Genomic DNA, 12891 nt, shown 5'->3' on the forward strand with positions numbered 1-12891 from the left:
CCATGACACATTCATTTATTTGTCAACGGTGCTTTGTAACTCAGTTGGATGGCTCGAGTCTGAAGGAACGATTTCTAATTGATTGTGGACTACAGGAAAAGGAGGACTGAGCACGGCAAGCCGTACCAAGAGGCTTCTAAACAGCTTCTACCCCCAAGCCATAAGACTCCTGAACATCTAATCAAATGGCTACCCAGACTATTTGCATTAATAATAATAGTGATTTATTTCAGCTTTTATTTCTTTCATCATATTACCAGTGGGTCAGAAGATTACAAAATTGTTCAAATTGGGTCAAACTTTTTGGGTAGCCTTCCACAAGCTTCCCACAATAAGTTGGGTGAATTTTGGCCCATTCCTCCTGACAGAGCTGGTGTAACTGAGTCAGGTTTATAGGCCTCCTTGCTCGCACACACTTTTTCAGTTCTGCCCACAAATTTTCTATAGGATTGAGGTCAGGGCTTTGTGATGGCCACTCCAATACCTTGACTTTGTTGTCCTTAAGCCATTTTGCCACAACTTTGGAAGTATGCTTGGGGTCATTGTCCATTTGGAAGAACCATTTACAACCAAGCTTTAACTTCCTGACTGATGTTTTGAGATGTTGCTTCAATATATCCACATAATTTTCCTTCCTCGTGATGCATCTATTTTGTGCACCGTGCACCAGTCCCTCCTGCAGCAAAGCACCCCCACAACATGATGCTGCCACCCCCATGCTTCTTCGGCTTGCAAGCCTCCCCCTTTTTCCTCCAAGCATAACGATAGTCATTATGGCCAAACAGTTCTATTTTTGTTTCATCAGACCAGAGGACATTTCTCCAAAAAGTACCATCTTTGTCCCCATGTGCAGTTGCAAACCATAGGCTGTTTTTTCTATGGCAGTTTTGGAGTGGTGGCTTCTTCCTTGCTGAGCGGCGTTTCAGGTTATGTCGATATAGGACTCACCTTACTGTGGATATAGATACTTTTGTACCTGTTTCCTCCAGCATCTTCACAAGGTCTTTTGTGCTGTTGTTCTGGGACTGATTTGCACTTTTTGCACCAAAGTACGATCATCTCTAGGAGACAGAACGAGTCTCCTTCCTGAGCGGTATGACGGCTGCGTGGTCCCATGGTGTTTATACTTGCGTACTATTGTTTGTACAGATGAACGTGGTACCTTCAGGCGTTTGGAAATTGCTCCCAAGGTTGAACCAGACTTGTGGAGGTCTACAATTTGTATTCTGAGGTCTTTGCTGATTTCTTCAGATTTTTCCATGATGTCAAGCAGAGGCACGGATTTTGAAGGTAGGCCTTGAAATACATCCACATGTACCCCTCCAATTGACTCAAATGATGTCAATTAGCCTAGCAGAAGCTTCTAAAGCCATGACATCATTTACTGGAATTTTCCAAGCTGTTTAAAGGCACAGTCAACTTAGTGTATGTCAACCTCTGACCCCCTGGAATTGTGATACAGTGAATTATAAGTGAAATAATCTGTCTGTAAACAATTGTTGAAAAAATTAATTGTGTCATGCACAAAGTAGATGTCCTAACCGACTTGCCAAAACTATAGCTTGTTAACAAGAAGTTTGTGGAGTGGTTGAAAAACGAGTTTTAATGACTCCAACCTATGCGTATGTAAACTTCCAACGTCAACTGTAGGTGTTAATCTGATCAATGGACATTCCATCACCACTGTTAAAACTACCAATGCCAGAATGCCAGAATTATCAAAGGGCCTTAAAGCCTGGCATGTGAGGCTAGATTCCATTCTAGATGAGGCTCCTGCTTACCCCTACCTAGTTGTCCCAGATCCATGAAGAGGAGTGAACTAGGATAGATGGGAGGGGGCAACCTTCTGGAATGGAATGCAGCCTAGGTGACACCATAGCTCAGAAAACCCTGTTTGGCACACAATGAATGAACCCCCCCCCCCGCTTCTTAATATATCAACAGGCAGTACAAACTCCAGGAACAACAAATACATTATCGCCAGCAATCATCTTTAATTATCTGTTCGAGTTACAATCTTCCAAATGTACAACTCATCAATGACATTTACAACAAAACATTTATGTTTATAATATCGTAATGCAGTTACTTTGTGGTTACATCTTTGATTGGATTGTGTCTTTGTAAGGTTACAAATCTGATAAATTACCATTCATACCTGACAATAAAGAACAAAGTGCCGATTAATAAACAAATAATTTATAATAAAAAACGCCTATGTCACCAGACAGTGCCTAACGCAGTATCCAACATGCTGGAATGTGCATGTTCTCCATACTTCGAGTGGGAGAAACCATCACACATGCAAACCAAGAACTGGCAGGGAGAAACCATAGAGCAGTACCACAAGTCGACAGGGGAGGGTGTGCCCAGACTGGCCCATTCTGACAGGCTTCTGGGGGGGGGGGGGGGGGGTAGTGTTAAATAACTTAGGAACCACTTAATATGATATAGGAATCTTCTGAAATGTGCAGCGCTACCCCATTGGTCCCCGACTCATGATAAAAGCAACAAATCCAGACAGTATATACCTGGTATGGCTGACTGCTTCACTGTACACTCTCAGAGACCAGGGAGTGAGCGACTGGGTTCTTCTGGAGGTTCTAACTTCTAACCTACGCATGATCTCCTCCATGTCCGAGGACGCTCAGGTGGGCACTTGTATGTGCTAGTGGAGCATGTTCAGTTGGGGGTGAAACATTCACAACATTGCAGATAGAAATGTAACAAGAGTCAACAACATACCCTATTCTACTTGACATATCTGTTCTACATGATATCTTTATTATATATATTCTGTAACGATTCACCATTCTAAACATTCCCCTGATATAACAGTAAGGTTGTTTGGGACAACAAGTCAGGTTTAGTTTGGGTTTGTATGAAAGTGAAAGGGAAGAGAGAAGATTGAGTGGGATTATCAAGCAAACTCCTTTCAAAACGGCAGTTTAAGTACAAACATGATTGAACACTATTCTCTGTAAGATTTGCCACAGGGCTGTGGTTTTGGGTACGTGGACAGGTTCAAAATGAACACGGATACACCATCAACTGGACTAAAACATGCACTTCGACTTCAATTCGGGATGGTACTCAAGCTAACATGGGACACGGAAGTAAAGAACACAGCAAGGATGCATTGGCTGCTAAATTTGTTTTCAAACCACCGAACTCAAATAGTTTTTATTTTTATTTTGTATGTTTTTTCTTTTTTTTACGTTATCGGCGAGTTATTGAAGTGAATGGGTATCACAGCTATGGTCATCATAAAAAGTGCTCTCTCTTTGTATGTCTATCTATTGCGAAACGAAAAGGCTGTCTACTGGCGCCTTGTATTTTTAATATGGATGGAGCTGCTGCTTGGAACGGAGTATGAATGCACTGGGGGGGGGATAGTTAGCTGGAACAGCTGGCTGTTGACAGGGGAGAGGGACAGGATACCTTGGCACGTGACGATGGGAAACACAAAGAGGGAGGAAGGTTCTGTAGAAAGGAATGGGGGGGGCAGGGATTGGCTATGAGGCAGGCATTGGGGGTCGGGGGGGGCTGTGGGAGTTAATAGTCATTTAGCTCTGTGCCGTTAGCCTCTGCTCTGTGAGCGACGCCTGGTGGGACACCGTTTTGTTCTCGTGCGACCGCAGCTTGGAGACCACGTCGATGAAGGCCAGCCCCTGCACTTCTTTATGGAGAGGCTCTGGAGGAGGGTGAGAGAAGAACAGGTCCAAAGCAGAAGAGTCTTTAAAGGAAGCACAAATCTAAACCATAATTCAATACCGCTATGTCCATACTAGTATACTACTCTGTGCAATGCCCTAGTTTGGATATTGGCGCAAAAGCTGCAGCTTAGTTCTTCCAAGTGGCTGATTCAAAATGTCCGGCCTTTTACCTGAACCCATGACCGCACAGATGATGACCATGGAGTTGTATTTGACCTCCGGCGCACTCATCTCGTCTGACAGCAGCTTGTGGAGCACCTGTACCAGGCCAGCCCCAACAAAGTCCTTTTCGGCCCCCACTGAAACCATGACAAACACACTGTTGACCAATTATTTTGTACAATTGTTTAAATGCATTCCAATGCACCATCAGAGTCAATGTTTTGCCTCTGAGAAAAGGGTGTGTATTGAGCACACTAACAAACGCTTCAACCAGTGAATTATATTTATACAACACTTTCACTAGGTCCCAAATTGCTTTGCATTGTGTGGTTCTTCTAACCCGCCCTTGTACATCCTCAAACTACTTTCATTTTATTCGAGCGATGCAATACATCGGGTCATGTTCAGTAAGCACGGGGATAGAAAAGATTTTGAAACAGAGTAAGACAGGGAAGTGCTACCTGATCTGGTCCGGAAACAGTTTTCTTTTCTTGTTTCAAAACATTTTAGTACAGTGTGCCCTACTAAACACAACCCAGGCACTGTTAAAGAAAGTGCTACCAATCTGGCCCTTACTATACCATGTGGCTAACACAGTAGTTAGAATTTGGCTGCACCGTGACATCATGACCCTGACTCTTACCCAGGTCCAACCCGGCGATGAGGCCCAGAGCCACCAGCGCCTCGTTCTGCATGATCATGTGTTCACTCGTCGCCATGACTACTAAATGCTTCACTCCTGCCCCCTGGATGACTGTTTTTACGACGTCCTGAAAACAAACAAATTAAGAAACAAATACATTTCAAAAATGGGGGCACAACTCTAAATCAGGGGAAGCCAACCCTCATCCTGGATGTAGATTCTGGGTGTGCAGGGTTGTGCTCCAGTCATGCACTGACACTCCTGCCTTTACTAATCCCGCTGCTCATCAGGAGCTGAAATCAGGTGTTAGAGCACAATAGGAACAAAAACCTGCACACCCAGTAACTTTCCAAGAGGGTAGGCCACTAAGGTCAGTCCACCCCAACTAAATAATATAGGACTCTTCTGTACAGTGCACTTGTAGGACCTACAGTTGAAGTCAGATGTTTACATACACCTTAGCCAAATACATTTAAACTCAGTTTCACAATTCCTGACATTTAATCCTAGTAAAAATTCCCTGTCTTAGGTCAGTTAGGATCACCACTTTATTTTAAGGTCAGAATCATACTAGAGAGAATTATTTATTTCAGCTTTTATTTCTTTCATTACATTCCCAGTGGGTCATAAGTTTACATACACTCAATTAGTATTTGGTAGCATTGCCTTTCAATTGTTTAACTTAGGTCAAACATTTTGGGTAGCCTTCCACAAGCTTCCCACAATAAGTTGGGTGAATTTTGGCCCATCCCCCCTGACTGAGCTGGTGTAACCGAGTCAGGTTTGTAAGCCTCCTTGCTCGCACACATTTTTTCAGTTCTGCCCACAAATGTTCTACAGGGCTTTGTGATGGCCACTCCAATACCTTGACTTTGTTGTCCTTAAGCCATTTGCCACAACTTTGGAAGTATGTTTGGGGGTCATTGTCCACTTGGAAGACCCATTTCCCACCAAGCTTTAACTTCCTGACTGATGTCTTGAGATGTTGCGTCAATATATCTACATATTTTCCTTCCTCGTGAAGCCATCTATTTTGTGAAGTGCACCAGTCCCTCCTGCAGCAAAGCACCCCCACAACATGATGCTGCCACCCCCATGCTTCACGGTTGGGATGGTGTACTTTGGCTTGCAAGCCTCCCCCCTTTTCCTCCAAACATAACGGTCATTATGGCCAAACAATTATTTGTTTCATGGAGGACATTTCTCCAAATAGTACGATCTTTGGCCCCATGTGCAGTTGCAAACTGTAGTCTGGCTTTTTTATGGCGGTTTTGGAGCAGTGGCTACTTCCTTGCTGAGCGGCCTTTAAGGTTATGTGGATACAGGACTCGTTTTACTGTGGATATAGATACTTTTGTACCCGTTTCCTCCAGCATCTTCACAAGGTCCTTTGCTGTTGTTCTGGGATTGATTTGCACTTTTCGCACCAAAGTACATTCATCTCTAGGAGACAGAACGCGTCTCCTTCCTGAGCGGTGTGACGGCTGCATGGTCCCATGGTGTTTATACTTATATACTATTGTTTGATGAACATGGTACCTTCAGGCTTTTGGAAATTGCTCCCAAGGATGAACCAGACTTGTTGAGGTCTACAACTTTTTTTCTGAGGTCTTGGCTGATTTCTGTTGATTTTCCCATGGTGTCAAGCAAAGAGGCAGTGAGTTTGATGGTAGGCCTTGAAATACATCCACAGGTAAACCTCCAATTGACTCAAATGATGTCAATTAGCCTAACAGAAGTATTAAAGCCATGACCTAATTTTCTGGGATTTTCCAAGCTGTTTAAAGGCACAGTCAACTTAGTGTATGCAAACTTCTGACCCACTGGAATTGTGATACTGTGAAATAATCTGTCTGTAAACAATTGTTGGAAAAATCACTTGTGACATGCACAAAGTAGATGTCCTAACCGACTTGCCAAAACTATAGTTTGTTAACAAGAAGTTTGTGAAGTGGTTGAAAAACAAGTTTGAATGACTATGTAAACTTCAGACCTCAACTGTACCTTTCTGGTGCTTCCACAGGGTTCTATTCTATCTAGCGATCTGCAAATAGGACAGAAATGTTTAGAGCCTGAAGCTCATAAATCTACAGTCGAAGAATGAGACAACCAGAGTCTGAGGTGTCCCCGAGTCATTCTCCTCAGATGAGGGACCGGGTAGGAAATGTAGCAGAACTGACAACGCTGTCTCTGGGCGGGAGTCAACAAGGAACACCATATATCAGGAAGAGTGAGAACATGACTCCCACCTCAGTTGTTCTGTTCCCTTGATGAATAATGTAACATAAAGCATAGATTGGATTTTGAGCTGAGAGTTAGATTAGTAAAGACAAGCTAGTTGATACAGCCTTTGATTAAAATATAGTTGATAACATATACATTCTGTGTGTGTGTGTATGCAGTCCAGATATGGGTCAGGATGTAATCTGTGGTGGCAGCCAGCCAGCCACAGATGGTGTGTTTTCATGGCAGCCGGCCCTAACCTTTGACTTGCTGTGGCGGATGAGGGCTGAGAGCAGCCTATTGGACTCTCCCATGACCCCTGCGTGGTCCTTTGCCTCACACCACTCTACCAGACGCTCCACCAGCTTCCCATTGGTCCCCAGCTGGTCTGCCGCATCCGCTGGGGGATTTGGGGGGGGGCACAACATAAGGTAATGCTTTATTTCACAGCTCTATTACCATTGGTAGCTTTCTGGTATATAAACTAGAATTACTTGGTTCCTAATTATTATTATACTTGGTAACTTGAAAATACAAAAAAAAAAAAAAGGGTAACAATTGGCACTTTCTAATATTTGGTACAATGAATCTCTGAACCCCAGAGGAAGAGGTAGAAGAAAAAAAAACTCATAATGACATGGTCAGAAAAAGTGCACGCATATCACCTTGAGTAGGCTGCTATTCTAACACCCTGTCAACATCTCACTGTCACACTCCGTTCCATAGCAATTCAATCAAAGATGGATGCCATCGATATCCATGTCTTTCTGGATCTAACTGGTTGGCACTTAGCCTTGCCCGGTCCTCCCCAACCCAACCCCTTCTTCATGAAGATTCAACAACATTTGACAAGAAACGTATCGCATTCCGAGGCTCTTTTGTTGGGAGTACTTTCCTATCCAACTTTCTGCTGAATTAAAAAAAAGACATACTGGTCAATTTAAGGAGGTAAAAAGTGAGGTACAGAACGGTTCAAGGTTAGCGCATCATAAGGAAGGAATTCTAGCCTCTATTTTAGAAAATGTTGCTATATATCTTTATGGGTGGAAACATTCACACCTGTCACTGATACTAGTCAATTTGAAGACGGAGGGTGAGGCACAGTCCGATGGTTTATGGCATCATTAGGAAGGTGTTCTACAGTGCGTTATAGAGGTTATAAATGTGCTATAAAATGTGTTCTACCTTGTGTGTCGATGAGCATGCGTAACGTCCCCAGCAGTTTGAACTGGACAGGAGGCATCTCTGACGGGAGGAACTTCAACACCGTATCTGACACACCTGCCGACAGCATCTTAGCCTTGTTCACCACTGAAGGGACAGGAGAAGAAGAATAAACAACAATGAAACATGTGAAATAAATCAATACATAAATAAATACATACAAACTATTCTCCCTTAAGACATGTAGCAATTCATTATTTTACTTATTTAGGTATACACTGCAATTCAGCTCTAAGCTGCCAATGCAGTACCCCATGACAATAAACAAAATACTAACTTTGTTACTATTGTATTCAACCAGTATTAACCAATTAAGGCTCAAAGAAAGAACAACTTATAGTCAAAGTGCTGCTCCTGTACTTGTTTGCAGTTACATTTGCCAAGACCTACCCCCCCTACCCACAGATAACAAACGAGTGCAGGGGAAGCACTTGGAATAGGAAATGAATGTTAAAGAATTAACCTATGAGTCATACACAACATTGACAGTATACTCAATCAGGCTTGGAATGCCTTGGGAGTCTCACCAGGAATGGCCAGGTTGCGCAGGGCGCTGAGCGCCGCGTGCTGCACGGTGACGTTGCCCTCGTCCACGTGGCAATCCAGCAGCTCCAGTAGTTTCTGAACGATGCCTGATTCCACCATGTGGATGCAGTTACCATCTGGGGGAGAAACAGAATGTCATAACTTAACCCACTGCTCAGTAAAAGCTATGGGCTGTGCAGGCATTTGCTCCCACCATGCTCTAACATGTCTGTTTCCACAAATCAAAGTTCTGGAGAACCCCTATCCCCAGATCTAAAAAAGGACTGGATAGGTGTTAGGAGAATGTTCCAATGCCATTTCCTTCTGACCGTCATTTTACCTTCATCGTTTGATAGAAAAGAGGAAAACAGGTGACATATTATTCTCTTCACATCCATGTACGGAATAAATCATTCGGCTATAATAATAAGGACTTCTGTTTATCAGGGTGAATGTTTGAAGTCAGCCTGGATGCAGGATTCGCTGACGCTGTGGTTTAGATGAGTAATGATATGGAATGACTAATGGCCGGGCCTGTGATCTATATTCAGCACACTGAGGCAGCAGGTTTTATTAGGGGGAAAACTGATCTAGAAGACATCTGGGAGAATGTGGAGAGATGTGACGAATGCTGATTAACTGTTCTACATGACAAGAGAAGCATTTCTACAATCTGAGTGTTGTGCTGATTCCCTATTCTACTACACAGAAAAGTGTGTCCGTTCTACACACTCTGTTCTATACATTTCTACAGTATCGGAACGTTCTGTGAAGTCACACCCCACGTAACGTGACCCAGATTGTGGTCATTATTAAAGCCATCCGAGGGGAGTTTTATCCTGAATAAACCCCTTTTTGGTTCAATCTGTTACCATAGGCAATGTGTACCCTCCTTCATAGAAATAGAATGGTCTAAAGGGCTTTGTCCCTTCTATTAACTGTATTTCTATAGCCTCACCGTTGCGGGCGAAGTTGGCGATGGCCAGTGCCCCTGCCAGCTGCAGCTGGTGGTTGTGGGATGGCACCCAGGACAGGACCCTCTGGAACACACTGCCCTTGCCCCCCTCAAACAGCTTCTGCATGGACTCATCTGAGGAGAGAGGTGGGGAGAGGCTGTCAACACAAACAACCACAGTAAAATGACAAAGCAGTCATTTATTAAACAGAAAAGCATAAAAAAGACCACACGCGTGTGCACGAACACACAGAGACACAAATAAGCATGTATGTTTTGGTCAGAAAAGGTTACAGGATAAATGTCCTCCTTAGCGTCAGTATAAATGAAAGTGGATAGGAAGAATAAGTAGTCTAGGAGAATGCTATGGAAACCAGATGATGATATCGAGGCCTCTAACGCACCTAGATCTACAACCACATTCTCCCTCACATTCGGTTGTCATAAAATATTCACAAATGGATTCACAATGTATTCTCCACCACTCTGCTCTAAGGCTGAGAGTCCATCTGAAGATTTACTCATCACACAGCCATCTTATTCCCCTTCATATCTTTCTTTCCCCAACCTGCTCTTTCTTCCTACCCTATTCGTATACACTCGCACGCTCTCATTTCCTCCTGTCTATCATTTGGCCTGAGGGGAACGGTTTCCATGCACACGCTTGAAACCCAGTCAAAGCAACCACAGCACAAAGGGTCAGTACATAGATCTATGAGTTTTTGATCAAGGTTTGAATCATAGGCACGGAATCATCCTTATCGAAGACATGTTTATGTTGCAGTCGAGATGCGACGGAAGCATTTTATTGCGTCGGCAGGACAGAGCGGCTGCATCAGGTAAGACCAGGGGGTTGGGTGTGTGTCTCTTTGTTAACAACAGCTGGTGGGCGATCTCTAATATTAAGGAAATCTCAAGGTTCCGCTCGCCTGAGTTAGAGTACCTAATGACAACATGCAGACCATACTATTTACCAAGAGAGTTTCCATCTATATTTTTCGTAGCTGTCTATTTACCACCACAAACCGATGCTGGCACTAAGACCACACTCAACGAGCTGTATTGAGCTATAAGCAAACAAGAAAATGCTCATCCAGAAGCCGCGCTCCTAGTGGCCGGTGATTTTAATACAGGAAAGCCGAAATCCGTTTTAGTTCATTTCTAACATCATGTCACCTGTGCAACTAGAGGGGGGGGAAAAACTCTAGATCATCTTTACTCCACACAGAGACACATACAAGCTCTCCCTCGCCCTCCATCTGGCAAATCTGACCATAACTCTATCCCGAGTGGCGCAGTGGTCTAAAGCACTGCATTTCAGTGCTAGATGCGTCACTACAGACACCCTGGTTCGATTCCAGGCTGTATCACAACCGGCCGTGATTGGGAGTCCTATAGGGTGGTGCACAACTGTCTCAGCGTCGTCGGGGTTTGGCCGGTGTAAGCAGTCATTGTAAAGAAGAATTTGTTCTTTACCAACTTGTCTAGTTAAATAAAAGGTTAAAAATTGATTCCTGCTTACAAGCAAAAATTCAAACAGTAAGTACCATTGACACGCTCAATACGGAAGTGGTCAGATGAAGCTGATGCTAAGCAACAGGACTGTTTTGCACAGACTGGAATATGTACCGGGATTCATCCAATGGCATTGAAGAGTTTACCACATCAGTCACCGGATTCATTAATAAGTGCGTGGACGACGTCATCCCCACAGTGACCATACGTATACAATGCATTAGGAAAGTATTCAGACCCCTTCCCCTTTTCCACATTTAGTTACGTTACAGCCTTATTTTAAAATGTATTAAATAAATGTTTCCTCAACAATACCCCATAATGACAAAGCGAAAACAGGATTTTTGATGTTTGCAAATTAAATAAACAGAAATACCTTATTTACATAAGTATTCAGACCTTTTGCTATTAGACAAATTATTTATACAACTTGGGAGTCCGCCTGTGGTAAATTCAATTGATTGGACATGATTTGGAAAGGCACATACCTGTCTATATAAGGTTCCACAGTTGACAGTGCATGTCAGTGCAAAAACCGAGGTCGAAGAAATTGTCCGTAGAGCTCCGAGACAGGATTGTGTCGAGGCACAGAACTGGGAAGGGTACCAAAACATGTCTGCAGCATTGAGGGTCCCCAAGAACACAGAAAACTCCATCATTCTTAAATGTTAGAAGTTTGGAACCACCGATACTCTTCTTAGAGCTGTCCGCCCGACCAAACTGAGCAATGGGAGGGGAGAAGGGCCATGGTCTGAGAAGTGACCAAGAACCCGATGGTCACCCTGACAGAGCTCCTTTGTGGAGATGGAGAACCTTCCAGAAGCACATCCATCTCTGCAGCACTCCACCAATCAGGCCTTTATGGTAGAATGGCCAGACGGAAGCCACTCCTCAGTAAAAGGGTCACGACAGCCCGCTTGGAGTTTGCCAAAAAACACCTAAAGGACTCAGACCATGAGAAACAAGTTTCTGAAACCAAGATTGAACTATTTGGCCTGAATGCCAAGCATCACGTCTAGAGGAAACCTGGCACCATCCCTACGGTGAAGCATGGTGGTGGCAGCATCATGCTGTGGGGATGTTTGTCAGCGGCAGGGCCTGGGAGACTAGTCAGGATCGAGGGAAATATGAATGGAGCAAAGTACAAAGAGATCCTTGATGAAAACCTGCTCCAGAGCACTCAGGACCTCAGACTGGGGCGAAGGCTCACCTGCCAACAGGACAACGACCCTAAGCACACAGCCAAGAAAACGCAGAAGTGGCTTCGGGACAAGTCTCTGAATGTCCTTGAGTGACCCAGCCAGAGCCTGGCCTTGAACCCCACCGAACATCTCTGGAAAGATCTGGAAATAGCTGTGCAGCATGCTCCCCATCCAACCTGACAGAGCTTGAGAGGATCTGCAGATAAGAATGGAAGAAACTCCCCAAATACAGGTGTGCCAAGCTTGTAGCGTCAGTCCCAAGGAGACTCAAGGCTGTAATCACTGCCAAAGGTGCTTCAACGGAGTAAATGTTCTGAATACTTGTGTAAATGTGATATTTTTTTATGAATTTACAAAAATGTGTAAAAACGTATGTTTTTGCTTTGTCATTATGGGGTATTGTGTGTAGATTGATGAGGGGGGAAAAAATTGCAATCAATTTTAGAATAAGGCTGTAACGCAATGTGGAATAAGTCAAGGGATCTGAATACTTTCTGAATGCACTATATATCCCAACCAGAAGCCATGGATTACATCTACACTGAGCTAAAGGCTAGAGCTGCTGCTTTCAAGGAGTGGGACACAAATCCAGACTCTTATAAGAAATCCTGCTACGACCTCCGACGAACCATCACAGGCAAAACGCCATTACAGGACTAAGATCAAATCCTACTAAACCGTCTCTGACTCTCGTCAGATGTGGCAGGGCTTGCAAACTATCACGGA

General features: G+C 43.8%; 1 protein-coding gene across 5 annotated transcripts in view; it reads right to left on the reverse strand.

Moving 5' to 3' along the window:
- Positions 1–1970: 1970 nt before the first annotated feature.
- The window catches only part of rap1gds1 (RAP1, GTP-GDP dissociation stimulator 1), a 67010-nt gene continuing 56089 nt past the window's right edge, over positions 1971–12891 (reverse strand). For all 5 annotated transcript variants that reach the window (XM_029674597.2, XM_029674595.2, XM_029674596.2 and 2 more), the window contains 7 exons: positions 9452–9583; positions 8496–8630; positions 7930–8055; positions 7005–7144; positions 4522–4648; positions 3887–4015; positions 1971–3694 (listed from right to left, as the gene is read on the reverse strand). In XM_029674597.2, the coding sequence (XP_029530457.2) occupies positions 3567–3694; positions 3887–4015; positions 4522–4648; positions 7005–7144; positions 7930–8055; positions 8496–8630; positions 9452–9583 (917 nt within the window). In that variant the 3' untranslated portion in view covers positions 1971–3566. The remainder of the gene's footprint in view (positions 3695–3886; positions 4016–4521; positions 4649–7004; positions 7145–7929; positions 8056–8495; positions 8631–9451; positions 9584–12891) is intronic.

Source organism: Oncorhynchus nerka, linkage group LG12, assembly GCF_034236695.1.
Source record: "Oncorhynchus nerka isolate Pitt River linkage group LG12, Oner_Uvic_2.0, whole genome shotgun sequence".
In the NCBI taxonomy this organism is placed as follows: Eukaryota; Metazoa; Chordata; class Actinopteri; order Salmoniformes; family Salmonidae; genus Oncorhynchus; species Oncorhynchus nerka.